The 17,561-nt window shown below is 43.5% G+C and overlaps 1 protein-coding gene across 8 annotated transcripts in view; it reads left to right on the plus strand.

Moving 5' to 3' along the window:
- LOC113270822 (RNA binding protein fox-1 homolog 1) overlaps positions 1-17,561 on the plus strand; it is a 330,982-nt gene that overhangs the window by 239,850 nt on the left and 73,571 nt on the right. For 5 of the 8 annotated variants that reach the window (XM_057314809.1, XM_044391589.3, XM_044391594.3 and 2 more), the window contains exon 8: positions 11,641-11,721. The exons of the other annotated variants lie outside the window; for them this stretch is intronic. In XM_057314809.1, the coding sequence (XP_057170792.1) occupies positions 11,641-11,721 (81 nt within the window). The remainder of the gene's footprint in view (positions 1-11,640; positions 11,722-17,561) is intronic. 8 annotated transcript variants of the gene reach the window in all.

Consider the following 17,561-nt stretch of genomic DNA (forward strand, 5'->3'; position numbering starts at 1 on the left):
ACCGGTGCCCGGCACCAAATCAGCAACTTCTCAGCCATCCCGGAGACCCGGCTCCTGACAGTCACCAGGACGACCAAACCGGTGCCCGGCACCAAGGCTATGATCAGACTTGTTTTCCTGGTAGTGTCCCAATCTCTTCCTAGGAAAACAAATTACCAGAGACTTTAAAAATGACATGATTTCATTTTTAAAAGTATTTTAACTTATGTCGCCATTCTATTATAAACCATTTAGTTTTGACGGTCTTGTACTTCCCACTTTTAATGTTCTTTTCAAAATTTATAGTTCAACGTAACTAGTCCAACCAATTAAGTTGCGTGTAAATAAAGACAAATCGGCCAAATATTGTTTAATACCCCGTATGTTAATTATATGTAGATACTCCTTCTCCAAATATCAAGTGAAGCTGTCTTTTAAAAATGTAGTGCGGAAGAACCATCACACAAATAGCAAAATCCTACTTAAATTAACTACATTGGTGACAGTGAATGCATTTCTAGAACTTCCATGGACCTGTTACAACCCATTACAGTCGAAATATTGGTTTATGAAAAATTAATAAAGCCAGTGGAAAATGGAACCCAGCATCTGCATTAGCTGTTATACCAAAAGAATCAGCCAGAATTAATTATGCCGTATGCTACATTCTAATGAGTTTTTCATTAAACAGTAAACCATTATGGAAACTAAACAAGGATTATTCAGAGAATAATGCCAAAGGCTGTTTTTTTTTTTGTTTGTTTTTTGTTTTTTGGAGGAAATTAAATTAGTTAATGGGTTCTACATTTAAACCCGACACAAAGGTTAATCAGTGTACACTTATCATTGCATTAAACCCAGTATCATTTTAAAAACAGGAACATCCCAATATCGCTGATATTTCCTCTGGGAAAAAAGATGAATCTATGTGTGCATTTCTAGTGTTTGTTTGATATACATGATATTGTAAAGACTGAAACCTTCCGTATTAATTCCCTGTCACTGGAAGACCATTTTCACCCGCTGAAATATTCTGTTTGCTTCCGTCCCACAGGTGTGTGTGTGTGTGTGTGTGTGTGTGTGTGTGTGTGAAGCATGTTTAAACAAATGTATCTGATTACTCCTTGGGATATTCAAAGTCAAAGTATATTCTCTGCTCTTCCCGAAAGAGTGGGGTCAGGAGTTTACACCTAATCTGGGATATGGAAGAGGACTCAAGATGAGACTTTACCCCCATTCCACAAATATTCCCAGTCCCTCTTAAAATACAGTTCTGTAGTAGCCAGCGAAATAGAAGAGAGGGCCCAAGGGAAACCTGTCTAGAGGGATCTTTGGACTCCTGCAATATCTCAGAGTTTCTTGTCCCTAGGAAGAGGGGAGAGAGTGAGAGAGAGAGAGAAAGAAAGAAAGGGAGGAAAGCATTCTGGATTATTTGCAGAGACTTGTAAACTCCACGGATTTTAGCCAAAACACAATTTCTACTTTTTTTTCTATTCATCATACTTTTCAAATTAAAATACCTCTATGAGCTGTGAGATAAATGTGCAGTTGGTGGGGACATCTCAGTTACAGGGAAGAATACCCTCTCCCTGTCACCTGAATGGCCCTGCCACATGGGAATGTGGGCCCAAACCCATGAGGCCCCATCCCCTGTTTCCTCAACAAAAGCCAGACATCTGTCTTGTGACATAAACCTCCTCAAATTTAATTAAACCTCCTCAGTTTAAATGTTGGTGATTAATTCCAATCTTAAAATGTTCTCCATTAAATCTGTAATGGTTAGCATTCTGTCCGGGACATGGCCAAACCCAACAGTTCAGCAGGCATCAATTCACTCTCTCGTTCTTCAAGGAACAGTGAAACAAAATAAGTCCCCAAATGCTGTATTTTGAGATTCAAAAAAATAATAATAGTTATTAGCCCATTATTATTATTATTATTATTATTACCGAGATCACTTATTACCTACAAATTGTCAACCCCATCCATGTAACAGATCTGATCCCTACAACAGTTCTCAATGAAGTAGATTTTTTTTACCCCATCTTACAGATGTGAAAGCCAAGTCTGGGACCTTAACTGACTTGTGCAAGGTCGAAGAAACTTACAGGCAGTGAGGTCAGAACACAAAACTAAGTGTAAAAATTACCCATACCCATACTTTTTCAGCTGCACTGTCAGACCTTGAGAGTTCCCTGTTTCTCCTCTCCCTGTGTTTCCTTCCTGCCTGTCTTACTGCGATCTTGCAAGCGGGATTTTCTTATCTATAGAAGCTACATCCTGCCCAGAGGCTTCCTTGGTGGGATTTAAAACCCTATCACAGATTCTTAAACATGACCATGAGGTTCTAGCCAACATCCTTAGCCTGGAAGAGTCAGGTGTTTCCAGCCAGAAGGCAGCTGAGGAACTGTTTGATGTGGCTTAGTGCAAACAGGGTCGGTCGGTGGATATTTATCACTCCACGTTTGGGGAGGATGTTTAAACACCTCAGGACCAAGTATCACCATGAATCAGCCGACGTGGCTCTGTGAGTGAGTCACACTGGCTCAGATTTCAGTTTTGTCTCATGTTTTTCTCTCTCTGTGCCTTATTTTCCTTGTGGATTTGATGAGGAAGAGAAAATCATAATGTGTGCACAGCGTACCTGTTTCAGTACCTGACACCCAGTGGCATCTTAATGACCCCGTCCATTCATATTAGCTGTAACTTGACGCTGTTTGTGGCCCTAGCATCTTACTGTCGTTAGCAGCGTGGGCATGCCCTGGGAGCTGATTGGAACTGCAGATTCTCATGCCCCAGCCCAGGCCTCCGAGATGAGAACATTCATGTTAGAAGGGTCCCCAAGTAATTCGATGCCTATTAGAATTTTAGAGGCAAAGGCTCTGGGGTAGCCCTTACCTAAATACTAACAGCGACAGCCCTTAAGGAGATAAAACACATTTCCATTGTTTTTGTTGTCGTTAAATTGCTAGCCTTCCACAAATACCTTACGGGACAATTTTTTCTAGTTGTTTTGTTATCTGGAACAACAATGAATTAGAAGGAAATTTTTGGCAAGCGGTCAAAAAACATGTCTTTAAATTTTTTTGGTTGTTTTTAACAAAAAAATGAAATAAATTTTAGCAAGTATTAATAAAACGATACCCTCTGAAATAATTTACGACAGCTTCCCAAGGAGGGGCTAATGCTGTCCTGACAATCACTATTGACATCCTCCAAACAGAAAGGGAACATTACAATAGGGGTCAGCAAACCTTTTCTGTAAAGGTCCAGAGAGTGAATATTTTAGCTTTTGTGGGCAATAAGGTCTCTGTTGTAACTACTCAGCTCTGTCTTGCAGCAGAAAAGCAGTCAGAAATAATACATAAATGAACAAGTGTGCCTCTGTTCCAATAGATACTGAAATTTGAATTTTATGTGATTTTTCACTTTGTCACTAAATATTAGTCTTCTGTTGATTGTTTTTCAACCAGATAGAAATGTAAAAAACATTCTTAGATCACAGGCCATACAAAAAAGAAAGTGGTCCAAGACTGTAGTTTGCCTACACCTGCTTTGGAATAGCAGCCTTCAATCCCTGGGTCCCAGGGATCTGTTTGGTGTGATCTGCCTTCAGCACCATTAGATTTCTATCTGTGTGACTTTGGGCAAGATTCTAAAACTCTCTCTGTCTCAGGATCCTCATTTTTAAATAGATATAATGAGAGTACCTATCTTATAGGGTTAAGAGTAGGGGATAATCCAAATTAAACATTGAATGGGTTTGCCTGGCGCTTTTTGGGTAATTAGTAAGCAGTTTTTGGAATTGCTACTATTGATGTGTTTACTATCATATTAAGTCAATTGAATAATTTCTGTAAAAATCACTGTTAGTCAAAATTTTGGAGGCAGGAGAATAAGAGTCAGTCATTACATTTTTGAAACAACAAATAATCCGAGAGAATTTGTATAGAGATTCTTTGTAATATTCCTGCAACTTTTTGATATAGTCTGAAATTATGTCAAAAAGTGAAAAAAACTCACAAAATCATGTATTTCTCTTTATTGTGAAAATCAAAACTTGCATCGTAAATTGGAGTGAGAGATCATTTACACTCTATACAGATTTACTTCAGGGCTCCTTTAAATATGGAAATCCCCTGGTACAATTAAAACATGATTCACTTTATAAGAATTAAATATACATCCAACATTTTCCTGCAACATCTGTGCCGCAGTGGAAATACCTCTGTATTTAAAGCTCAACCGTAACCCTTCAGAGAGGCTCATCTTTCAGGCATGTATAAAAGCATTAAGTATTAGCTGTGAAAATATTCTTACATGGATTAGCTCAATGCTGGTCTATTTTCAAAAATGCATAACCGCAGAAAGCATCCACAACCCATGAGGGCTTTGGATAAATGTGTCCACTGGAAGCAGTAACCTCCATGGGCAGGGAGTAGCACCCGGCAATCTCCCAGACCTCCAGGTCTAACCGAAGTTTGGTGCCTCTATGGCCCTCACGCAGTACAATGCCTCACTGATCCTCAGGGCAGAGCTTGTTCGGAGGCAGGGGGGGATATTAGTCTGCGAGGGCCGAAGCACCACAGACTGGGGGGCTTATACAACAGAAAGGTATTTTCTCACAGTTCTGGAAGCTGGAAGTCTAAGATCAAGGGGTCGGCAGGGTTGGTTTCTTGGGAGACCTCTCTCCTTGACTTGTAGACACTGTCTTCTCGCTGAATCCTCACATGGTCTTCCCTCTGTCTGTCGTAATTTACTCTTCTTATAAGGACATCAGTCACGTGGAATCAGGGCCCACTCTCATGGCCTAACATTAACCTAATTACCTTTTTAAAGATCCTGTCTCCAAATACAGTCACATCCTGATGTATGAATGTGGAGTATACATTTCAGTCCATTAATAGTAGGACAGGAATGGGTAGGCCTTCTTTTGGGTGGGAAACCAAGAGTAGTCTTGCTAAGATTATGCTGTTGGTGGTCTTCTGTACCTTCTTGACCAGCCCACCTCCAGAGAGTTTGGCAGGATAGTTAGGACTGGGAGTTAGTCTTTGTGTTCGAAATGCTACAAAGGAAAGGCAAAATTTGCCGATGTACAAAATACCAACGATGAAAAGTAGGCTGTACCTCTTTGCCCATAAACGTACTCAAAGCAGATATATTCAGCCATTTTTACGTTTTTTTCCCCAAAGATGTGGAGATGCCCTTGGGCCTGGATTAATGAAAGTGCATCCAGAGCAGGACAGTCACCTGGGTTGCTGATCAGAAATGCAGATTTCTGACCAGCTGAGTCACGCTCTTTAGGAGTGGAGCCTTTGAAGGCATCCCATTTCAGTTCTCCCCAGTGGATTCCTAAAGTCTCACAGGCTCGGAAAACCTCCAGTTTTAGGAAGGCAAGAGCTCACAGCATTGAGGTTTGGGAGACTGGCTCTCCTCCAGTGTTTCTCGATGTGTGTTCCCCTGACACCATGAGAGCGTGTTGAAAATGCAAGTTCTCAGCTCCAACCCAGACCTATTGAATCAGTCCGAAACTCTGGGAGTGGGACCTGGCAGTGTTCTGTGTTGAACAAATCCCCTCGGTGATGCTGATGATGCAGGTGATTATAAGAACCCATGGGGGACTGAGGGCACCCCTTTCAGAAAGTACCACTCCTGTGAAGAAGACATTTGCAGGTTTCTCTTACGGTGAAGTATCCCTTTGTCACCAGCTTAGAGCTTGTTCTTTCAATTATGACCAAAGTTTTCCTGTCTTTACTCTAATTTAAAAATACATTTAAAAAATCATTCTGTAACAATGGAAGCAAGAAGGAGTCATTGATAAAGTGAGTCATGTTCTAGGAGCCTAGATAGCTTTGTTTCTCACCCGGAATTTGCCTCTGACTGATGATAAGGCTTTTCGTAAACCACATCTTTGTTCTGTGCCATTTTTTCCCATCTCTAAAAAGGGACTAATACTTTCTGACCCTTCTTACTAGGGAGGAACAAATGCAGTGTAAAAATGTGTGAGGAAATATTGAATGAAAACTTATCTTTTTGGTATAAAATGAAAGTACTGTTTTTAGTAGTGATTACTATTACTATGAAACATTTTTAGCTCCGACTGCAATATGTAACAGAAATATAGAATAGACATTTCGCCAGTCCTAATAGTCATGTTTCATAAAAATTGTGCCAAAATTACTTTTAAACTTTATTGATCTCAGCAAGCAAAGTAAATTAACCATAGGGTCCCAGGTTTGAGGGTCGTTTCGGACTCATTCCTTTGTTCCCTTTCTTGTGTATGTATTTGTTCCTGAACATTCGAGTACTACAGAAGACAGCATGTCGTTCTTTTGAAGGGCACCGGGGGCTCAGCGGATGTGCCCCAGAACCCACGCAGTGCCTAGCACACGAGAGAGGCCAATACACACTGTGGAATGAATGGCAGCCCTCACAGGCCACCTTTTCTTAGCTGAGCACTGGCGGCAGAGAAGCTCTGGAATGGCCTCCTGCATTCATTCACCATTGGCCTGTGGGATTTTTCCTCTCAGCCCCCTCTGCAGAGTCACCAGGCCTAGTGACATTGGGAAAGCTGGACCCCAGCAAAGGGCTGTTTGCAAGTGACTCTGGGTCAGCACATAGATGCTTGCGGAGGCTCAGACAGCCCATGACACTCTCAGAACCTTCCACAGCAGGTGCTCCTGAATCCCTGTTGGCTCTTAGAAAATTAATAAAGTGTGGTTGTTTTTCTTTGTGCCTTTAATTTTTTTTTTTTTTCATTTCAGTAAAGATAAGAGCATTCTTCTCCAAGTGTTCTAACTCATCTTCATCTTGGAGCTAATGAAGTGACTCAGCCACTCCCAGTTGCTAGGCAGTTGGGGCGTTTCTTTGACATGTTTTTTTCCTTCTTTCTTTATTATTTTTTTTTTATTATTTTGGTGGAACTCAGAAAATACAGGACGGGCCTAGTCATTCACCCTGGGCTGGCTTGGCACTCTGCCTCTTCGGGACTAAAATGGAAGAGCAGACATTCAAAAGAGCCTTTCTCTTCTTCCTTTCCCTCTTGCGTTCTAATTTTATTTCTTGCAAGTGCAACATGGCGGCCTGTCCCAAACCCTCTGGTTCCTCTTCTCAGGCCCCTCCTGCCTCTCAGCCTACCCTGGACCCACAGGGATGACAGAGAACAAAGATGTGACTCTTGACCTCTTGGAGTTCACAGCATCCATGGGAAGACACTCATTCGATAGATCATTACAACACAATTGAGACAAGCAGAGGAAGGAGGCTGCACTTGGCAGGTGGAGGCAAATAGATCTGGTTTCTAGGAGGAGAAGCCACAGCCGAGTCCGGAAGGGAGTCATCTAGGGGAGGGGCAGGGCCTCCAGGGAGAGGAACCATCCTCTATAAAGGCAGAGGTGTGCAAATGCACCGTCGTTCCGGTTGGTTTGAGTCCAGTCTCCTCACCTGAGCGTTGGCCGCAGAATACAGAGTTTAGCTGCTTCCTCTTCCCTGTCTGTGATAGGAATCACCCCTTTGAGGCTTCTCCCTGCCCCTCATGGGGCCAGGAACAATCCCCAGAGCTGTGGGGAGTCTCCGGTTAAGAAGAAAGGGTTGGGATGCCCCATCCGCACGTGGACCTTGGCTCACCCTCTCGCAGCTGGAGGATTCCCAATCCTGCCCGGGGGGTGGCCCTGTGGATATCGTGCCGGAATTTGGGGTGCTGATGAGTGAGTGTGACAGACTTTGCAAAGGCTCTGATTATTCCAAACTTTCGGTCTGCCACGTGGAGCCAGTTCGTGCCAGGCACAGGTACGGGCTGCTCGGATTTCATGAGAAGCTGCCTGAGTCCGCCTCAAAAGAATCAGAGAAGAGGGGGAAGCAAGCGAATCCCTTGGAGAGGCCTTGTAACTGCGCCTGGACTTTAGGCTTGGACGTCCCTAGCAATAAACAAGGAAGGGGCAGAAGAAGGTGCCCTCAAGAATGATTGATTAGTGCACTATTTTTAGCCAAGAAAATAGAAATGAAGAAGGCTTTAAAAACATAACAATTTAATCATATTCATTGATCCTTCCGAGAGTCAGGTATTTTGCTAGGGGCTGGGAATAGATGAGTAGGGTTTGGCTGTGACCCGGGGGGCTCATTGTGGCTAAGTCCAATATGTAAGTGGAAAGTTGCAGTAGAGTGTGGCAAAGGATCTACGAAAGAGATTTTTTTTTTTTTTTAAGTAGTCTCCATGCCCAGCGTGGCACTCTGCGCGGGACTTGAACTCAGGACTCTGAGATCAAGATCTGAGCCCCGAACAAGAGTTAGAGGCTTAACTGACTGAGCCACCCAGGCGCACCTAGGGAGTTTTTTGTTTTTTGTTTTAAAGTGTGATGGGAGCGTAGAAGGGGGAGTGATCCATCAATTCCTGGAAACTGGGAAAAGAGGCAACTTCTAAATGACCCAGCAGGAATTGCGGTGGGGTCTTTCTTTAAAATTAGACCCCATGAAATTCCCAACGTTCAATCCTTTTTGACATAAAAAGGTCAATGTCATATGGTTTAACCTAACGGTAGGAACAGGAATCCCGTCCACCAACTCTAATCAGGTGGTAGCAACTGCCTAGAAGCTGTGTTCAGAGTGATTCTGAGGATTCCAGGATAATAGGAAAGGACACTGTGGAAACTGATGAGTGGTCTGTCCTTGCTAGGGAGTGGTGGCTACTGGTAGAAACTGAACACAGTTGCCATCTTTACATTATAAGGAGGAAAGCCCCCTTTCCCCTCCTCCCTCAAAAGCCTGGATATCAGAGTAAAATTGCTTTATAAGCAAAGGCACAGAAGTCTGAGAAGTATAGGATGTGGCCATGGTGGCGGACAGTTCATACTAGCTGGAGGCAAACGGTCAATGTTGGGGGGATGGGGTGAGGATAGAAAACACAATGCAAGGGACTCACTAGAAAGCTGCATCACAAGGTGCTTTGAACGACCTTATAAACACTCCTCGTGCTGCTGCTTGCACCCTATTACCCATTTGACTTACTTTTTAAACAAACACACATGACTCGCCCCTGCCCAAAAAATGCGTAGAGGTTACAGTGTTCTTCTCTGCCTCTTTGTTTCTGTTTAATTCAAAGCTTTCTCTTAAGAAAAGGTCACAAAGTACTAAGAGAACATACAATAAGTACTTTGCAAATTAAATTAGAGGATGTTTTTTAGGTAAAATAAAAAGCAAGTCTTGTGACAGCATAGATTTTGTTTTACAAAGGTCAAAATTATTGCATAAAGAATTTTTTTTTCACTACCAAGAGGAGAGAGCTTCATTATGCCCTGCCAGGATTTAGCTTCCTAGAGGGAATCTGTGCTGTGTCCCCATGGGATTCTCTAAATTGCATTGAGAGTGTTGAAAATTGACCCTAAGGTTTTAACTGCACAATACTGAAATGTCCTTCTGGATATATTTTTGCTACAACTATGCTGTTTTTCTTTTGAAACCAAGGCACCCCCAAGAAACTTCAGATTTCATTTTAAAAGTGTTTTCTAAGCAGGGGTAGACATGAGAGACCCATCGAGTTTTCTCACAAGTCCCACCCTAGAAGATGCTGATTGGGCAGCTCTCTGTGTATCCTACAGAAATGTCCGTTTCTATCTAAGGTTTTGGCAGCGAGCGAGAACATAGGGATGAATGGCCTGTGCAAAGTCAGACCAAGTCCTCACTGATAAAGCAGGGTGGGGGTCAGGGTGTGTCCGCGGGGGGGGGGGGGCATGCCACTCCTGTTGGTTGATTCTAGACCCCACAGCCCCACGATCTGGTGTTCAGTTTGTTTGCTGTTAATTACGGTACTGTGCCAGTTTCTTGCCAAAACTGAAAATACCTACCGAGAAGAAATTAGACCATGTCACCTCCCATCTTATATGTTGGGATAAACTTTTTAAATAAAATAGAAGAAAGAACCATCAGTTTAGCAAAGGCTGGTCATGAGTCAGGCCCAACTCCGAATACATTTAGCGCCAAGAGGAGGTCAGTCAATTTCACTCTTCTACCCAGGCTTCCGTGGGGGCTCTTCTCCAGCTGTGAGCGTAGGATACCAGGGTAAATGTCAGAAGGACCAGGGGACATTGCTTTAGCTGTCCATGGGGCTGCTTCTCCTTGTCAAAGAATGGATGGAGGTGGCTGAGTTGGTGACAGAGGGACTTAGGGATTTTAATCCATCTTTGCTTTACCTGGAAATAATGTACAAAATCCAGGGAAACACAGGGAACGGAGGGTAGAGGTGGAATTTGCAGAAAGCTTCTCAGTCTTCCTCATAGGTTCCATCTGTTCCAGCTCCGTACCTGAAGTTGGGGGGGAAGGGGTCACCGAGACCACCTCTGGAACTGCATTCGGTTTTTTAGTTCAGGAAAGATGGCTATCTTTTGACGGTTCACATGGCAATCCCTCTCTGTTTGGCAGACCCCCACTCACTCTGCAAGTTGTAACTACACTTCTGTTGACCTTGGGCAAGATACTAAAGGACTGTAGAACCCCTTAGCCAGCACTAGGGCAGGGCTCCAACGACGTGGGTGAGCTCATGGTGAGACAGGCTTCTTCTCATGGGGGAAGCTTTTCCGTTGTGGTGACAGCAGGAAGATCCAAAACCCAAAATCGCATGTAGGCAAGTGAACAGAAACCACAGGAACACATTTCCATCATCAGTAATGGGCTGACAACTCCTCAGAAGTCTCTCTCATTCTTTTCAAAGTCTGAGTGTGAGCTTTGTAGCAGCAGGAAAGAGAATTGATACCCTGAGGATTCCTGACCCTGCTCGTCCTTGGAGTGGGCGGTGGTTCCAAACACATCACAGATTGAGGAGATATGTCAGGATTCCACCGTTCCTCTCCGCTGTAAAATTCCACTGTGCGAGGATAAGCCTGGTGCCCTTTGCTTTAAATCAGGCAGAGGACAGTCAGGTCTGCAGTGCGGGCTCGGTGAGGCAGTCTCTCAGGAGCTTTCGGGAAGAAATGAGATACGCAGAAGCCAAAGATTGTCTCGCCCCAAGCCCAGCGTGGGTCCAGGGTGGGTCCCGTGGAAGGTGAAAGTTGCGTTCATTTCTGCCCTGCCGTACTTCTGTTCTTCCCCTGAAGAACTGATTCAGACAGTCTAAAGTAGGGGGAGGAAAAGTTTCTTCCAAACATAGCAGTTCACGTGCTTCCCCTTTACTGAGCGATGATTACTTGCCAGCCCCTGCCCCGGGCACATCTCTAGCCATACGATTCACAACCCTTCCTGGAGGTAGGTATATTCACCCCATTTTCCAGATGGGAATCCCAAGGCACAGAGAGGTACAGTGACTTACCAAGATCACACAGCTACGTGGCCTCTGAGCCAGCCCTGTCATCTAGTTCTCTCTGATATTTCTCAAGCCCCCTTTGGCGTGTGCCATGCTGCCACCATCACTGATCCAAAACTGGGTCCTGGAGCAGCCAGACCCCACTAGAGAAACCCCAGGTGACAAGGGTAACCCGTGCTTGGAGGGCTGGAGGGTGGGTTCCCAACTCCCCGCGGCTAAGCCAGGGGGCTGCCACGGGTGTCCCCATCACGTGCACGGGGATGTGGCTATGTTTTCATTTCTCTGCCTTTCTTGTTTGCGTTGCCGTGATCTCTCAGGTGTAGTGTGCCTGTTCCCAAACCAGATACCATCTATCTCTCTCTCTTTCGTAGGCACGGTGCTGTTGTGCCAGGCAAACCAGGAGGGATCTTCCATGTACAGTGCCCCCAGTTCACTTGTATATACTTCCGCAAGTAAGCCCGCTGTTGTGGCTCTCTCTTTGTTTTGTGACATAAATCTGAGTCCAGTCACCTTCCCTGCCATGTAAGTTCTCCTCCTCCCCTCCCTCTCTGCTCCACCCTCCCTGTGGCTCTCCACAAGATCAGGTTGGTTCTCATAAGCATGTCTCTGTGTTCCCTGTCACCTTAGCATCGAACCCCTTTGCTCATTACATCTGAATGCTCACTTCCAGATGTCCCAGTCATCCTTTGTTAAGACCCGGCAAATCGGGTCCAATGGATGGGGCATGGGGCATTGGTCTGGGTTGGGGGGAAGACGCATGGGGGGGTGGAGCTCAAGCTCACTGCCTGCCTTCTGTGACAGCTTTGCAAATTAACGTGAAAATAATTGACGTAAAATATGCGGGCCACCCAAGTGGCACCATTTTCTCAGGGTGGAAAATAACGACTTGTTTGCAAGGCTGTTCTGCCCTTTGCTATGTGATTCCAATGAGCAGGAGGAGGAGAGAGAATGTGGTTCTCCCCCATTTAACTGGATGGGGGGAACAACAAGAAAAGGCACTTTGATAGATAGGAATATAGCCATCAGGTGCTGGGGGAGAAGACCAAAAACAAATATGGAAGATAGGTCACAGTGTTGACATGGAAAAACCAAGGATTTCTCTGCCTGGGACAGATGCTCCAGGGTCGAAAAATGCCCCACCCCCACCCCAGTTCCCAGAACAGGTTGAACAATTACCATTCTCGTGGATTCCATCATGGTACCCCCAGCTGGTTTGCCCCTCCTGAGAAAGACCCCCAGCCACAGCTGAGTCCTTCACATCTATTTCATAGGCTGTAAGATTTTCACCCTGTGAAATCCCCATAACTAAGAAATTGGTCCTCACTGGGATCAGTGCTTAGCAGTGAGTGTGGGGACAGGAGAAGGTGGGCTGCTGGAGACCAGCTAGAGAAGGGGGTGATGGAGAGCAGCAGTAACGAATGCATGATGATTAGGACGACGAGAGACAGGGGAATCCTCTCCAGGTGCCAAGATCAAGCATCTCAATTCCCAAAGGCTCAGAAAAAACAAACTCTTTGCTGGGGAGCACAGGTTAGAAACAGTCACCAGAAACCAAAGACATGACTGTGAGAATCCCCAGGGTTTCTGAAGGTGCCAGGTTATGGGGCAGCCAGGTGTTCTTCCCAACCAGCATAGCACCTTCCACAGCAGGTTGGACATGAAGTAAACACAGAGTATCTTCCTGTGTCTCTGGGAAGCCAAAATCTAACCTTACAGGCAAGAAGTGGTTCTTTCTAAATGTATGGACGTTGCCCCCTTTGGGCAGCAAAAATGTGTGTGCGTGTATCTTGTAGAGCTAGGATTAGGATGTTAGTACATATTTTCACCTGCTCGACCCTGTTTCGTCCTCCAAATCCACACCAGGTAGGTATTATAATGTTTGCTTTACAGCAGAGGAATGGAGGGGTACTGAGGCAGAATGATCACCCAGGATCACACAGCCACAATGTGGTAGATTTGGTTTTTTAACCTGGGGAATTATTCAACTTTTGACTGCTTTTCTGGCTCCATTTGACCCTAAATATCATCGTCATTCCCTTGTCTCTCTCCCCTCCCTTCTCCATAAACGTTATTTTCTGAAGGAACGTTGGCGGTCCAAAACTTAACCACAGTTGAGTTCCGGAGTGTTATTTTGTTTTATTCTGTAACATCGTTGTCCTATAGAACTGTCTAAGATGATATGTTCCATATCTGCGCTGTCCAGTACGTGGGCTCGTGGGACAGAGGCACTGACTTTTTTATTTAATTCAATGTTAATTAATGTTACTCTAATTAGCCACAGGGGGCTAGTGGCTACCATATTGGAAAGCATGGCTCTCAATGATCATATGAAATATTCATTTCTGTTTCAGTTCTCTGTTCAGATTAATTCCAAATAAGGGCTGGTTTGAATCGGGATAGTCATTCGAAGGCAGCTTTGGGGGAAAATGTGTATCATCAATATCAAACATGGAAATCTATCGCAAATTCTTCATATTAAAATAGGGGAGGCATACAGAGGAGACGATGTCATCTGAAGCAGGGGTCAGCAAACTACAGCCCAGGGACCAAATCCAGCTCACAGCCTGTTTTCGAAAAGCTCGTGAGCTAAGAATGGGTTTTAGATTTTTTGAAGGATTGTGGAAACAGAGCAAAAAAAAAAAAAAAAAAAAAAAACACAACATGTGGCAGAGACAGAAGTGGCCCACGAAGCCTAAAATATTGTCATTCCAGCTCTTTACAGAAAAAGTGTGTTGATCACAGATATAAAGTGTTCATTTTATGATTGAAAATCCAAAATGACAATATCACTTCACTGTTTATACATTTTTCTCTGAGTTTAAAAGTAAAAATTTATAATAATTATGGAAACTGTATAATGATGTCCAACACCCTTCATTTTTAAATTGCATAATCAATCATATTACCTACACATTTTTCATCCTATTATTTTCACTGATTATCATGTCATGTGCACTTTATGAAAATATGTTAAGGGCCTCATAATATTCTATCATTTCACAATAGTACATTTTAATCAACCCCCCATTGTTGGTAGAAATTTTTCAGAAATATTAAAGAAATGTCCTTGTATATATCAGTGTTAAAGGAAACAACAATTAATAAATAATTAATTGTCCTACCCCATAACAAAACAAAACAAAAACCTAGTTTCTTAAAACAAGGATCTTTACATCAAAACTAGGGATGTACTGTATGATGACTAACATAATATAATAAAAAAATGTTATTATTTAAAAAAAAAAAGAAAAATAAATATTTTTTCCACCCCAAAAAAAACAAGCATCTTCACTTGTCGATCTGTCAAGGAATGGCATCCAGACTGACAAGCTCAGGGAGTGTTTCGTAAGGAGGCGAACGCGGAGGTTTCTCCTTCCCCACCTGGGTCGTCAAAGGGACTGTAGATACTTCCATCTCTAGGCAACGATACTGCGTGTAAAGACGACCTGTTCCTCCCTGAGACGCATTGCTGAGGCTTTCTGCTTTAGTGTTCCAAGCGAACAATACTTTTGGGGGCTGGACTGATTGCCATTATCTGGCTTCTTTGTTTTTTTCGTTTTTGTTTTTTCTGCGGTTTTTTTGGTTTTATTTTTATGTATTTTTTTTTTTTATTATGTTCAGTTAGCCAACATATAGTACATCATTAGTTTTTGAGGTAGTGTTCGGTGATTCATTAGTTGTGTATAACACCCAGTGCTCATCACAACAGCTGCCCTCCTTAATCCCCATCACCTGGTTACCCCATCCCCCACGCCCCCCGAAACCCTCAGGGATTTTGTTTCCCAAAATCCAGAGTCTCTCATGGTTTTTCTCCCTCTCTGATTTTTTCCCGTTCAGTTTTCCCTCCCTTCCCCTATGGTCCTCCGTGCTATTCCTTATGTTCCATGCATGAGTGAGGCCGTATGAGAATTGTCTTTCTCTGCTTGACTTATTTCACTTACCATAATCCCCTCCGTTTCCGTCCATGTCGTTGCAAATGCTGGGTATTTATCCTCTCTGGTAGCTGAGTAATATTCCATTGTATATATGAACCACATCTTCTTTATCCATTCATCTGTTGAAGGACATCCTGGCCCCTTCTACAGTTTAGCTATTGTGGACATTGCTGCTATGAACGTTGGGATGCAGGTGCCCCTTCTTTTCACTACATCTGTACCTTTGGGGTAAACACCTAGTAGTGCAATCGCTGGGTCACAGGGTTAGCTGGCTTCTTTGAAACATCACTTAGGTTTTCTCCTCCAGATTAAGGTATATGTTCCAGTGCAGAGTCATATGTTCTAGAAACAATCCCGCCAGCACATAGACGGTCATTTTTGCTTGCCTGTGCTCTCTCTGTCTCTGTCACACACATGGGTGTGCGCACACAGACACACACACACACACAGTGGGGGCACACACACGGCCACCCAGGTTCATCTCCTCTCTGAGTGTGACATCCACATGCCTGAGAGCCACCTCTCTTGTCTTTTGAGCCACCACACCTTTGAACGGTGTGGCCTCTTTTTGCTAAGAATCTAGCCTTCTCCCCAAAAGCTGAGGATCCCTTACTTCTCAGCAATCTTGTAGGATGCACCAGCTTTTTAACTTGAAAATGTCTATATTTCTCATGGTTATCTAATAGTTGTACTCCTGTAGGAAGGTGTGTATACATTACACTTTCGTAAATCGGATCTTATGTGTTTACTGACTTCCATGATTACTCCTGAGTTTGTGTTGGCTTTTTTCCTCCCATGGATCTTTAACTGGCCTTGGAGGTTTTAGACTTAAATTGCCCCTCTGCCTAGCCAAAGAGCTAATCATCTGTAAATAACACCCTTAAATGCGGTAGGGGAGATGGGTTTTCAAGGAACCCTGCTGAATTCCTCTGTAATGAAAATAATTCCTACTTGAGCTTATCTGTTTTTTAAGATGCATTTTTACATAATGGGTTTTCCCCCACTTAAGTGAATCATCCTGATAATATGACCCAGGACATGAAAGCAGAAAGAGAAAGATTTCTACTCACAGCTCCGTGTCAGTACAACCTAATCCCACAGGTTCTCTCATCTCTCCCCGACTGACCCCAGTTTTCCCCCCTCATCCTGACCTTTATCCCGGTGTGCAACCCCAATTCAGCTTGTGTCACGGGACATCACGCATCCTCTCATGTATCCCAATGAACCACTAGCATCCAGAGTGTAAAGTGGGCCAACATTTTAGCAGACAAATGAAGTTGAAGCAAAACTGCAGAGAATTAGGCAAGATCACCTTGTACCAAATGGAAAACATTTAATATTAATATTTTTGTCTTAAGAACATTAACATTTCATCAGCTAAACTAATTAAAGTTATTACATGAACTACTTTATTAGTTTTAAAATAATCTGAATTCATTTAATAGCATTGTGTTTACTTAGAAGAGCCCACATCTGACCCCTTAACAGAGGGGTTTGGTAAAAGCTGGGGCAGGGCTGGCGGGCTAGCTCACTGCCTTCCCGCTCCTGGGGCCAGTGATCTGTAGGCTCCTCCTGTCTGGGGGAAAGGCACCTGCTTTATTATCAGTGCTGTTTGCGTACAGTGCGTGCTTACTATCCGCAATGACTCCAGGCAAAACTAGGAATGGAAAGAACATGTCACCTTTCTTCCAAATGAAAACATTACCTCCATTTTTTATTAGTTGAAATATCAAGAGGTAAATCCATGGTTCCGATGAATGGCAAAGTCACTTTCTAATTTGGATTAGCAAAGCGAGCTCTCACTGATCCTTATTTCCATGTGAAGTAGATGTTTCCAAAAGCCGGTCGATGTTACCCATCTAATTCTGCTTTCGTTACAATTTTATGAATAGACTTTAAATTACAAATATAACATGTGCTCCCCATAATTAGAGAAGTATGCAAATACACACACATATGTGTGTGTGGAATGATGTGGTAATAATGTCCCCATATTATCTAAAAACGTACACCTTTAATGTAACCCATATTGACTGCCTGCAAAGCATCTTTCCACATTCTCTCCATAATAATTCAAAGAAGGACATACACACATGAAATGGGGGTGTTGGTAGTTTGATTTTATACAGAGGGGAGTGTTACCCATATGTATTATGCACACATTACACATTTTAATCATATTTTGTTTCACTTAATAGCAGATTTTGGCTCCCTCCCATTCAGCCGTTTGGGTATTTTCACGCTGTCCCATGGTCCTTCAGCCTTTCTCTGTCCACACTCATTCAAACTACTTCTTTTCCTAAAGCCTGCAGCAAGTATCTTTACATACACCCTGACGTCCCAGCGCCTCAAATCCC

This window comes from Ursus arctos, unplaced genomic scaffold (assembly GCF_023065955.2).
Source record: "Ursus arctos isolate Adak ecotype North America unplaced genomic scaffold, UrsArc2.0 scaffold_2, whole genome shotgun sequence".
In the NCBI taxonomy this organism is placed as follows: Eukaryota; Metazoa; Chordata; class Mammalia; order Carnivora; family Ursidae; genus Ursus; species Ursus arctos.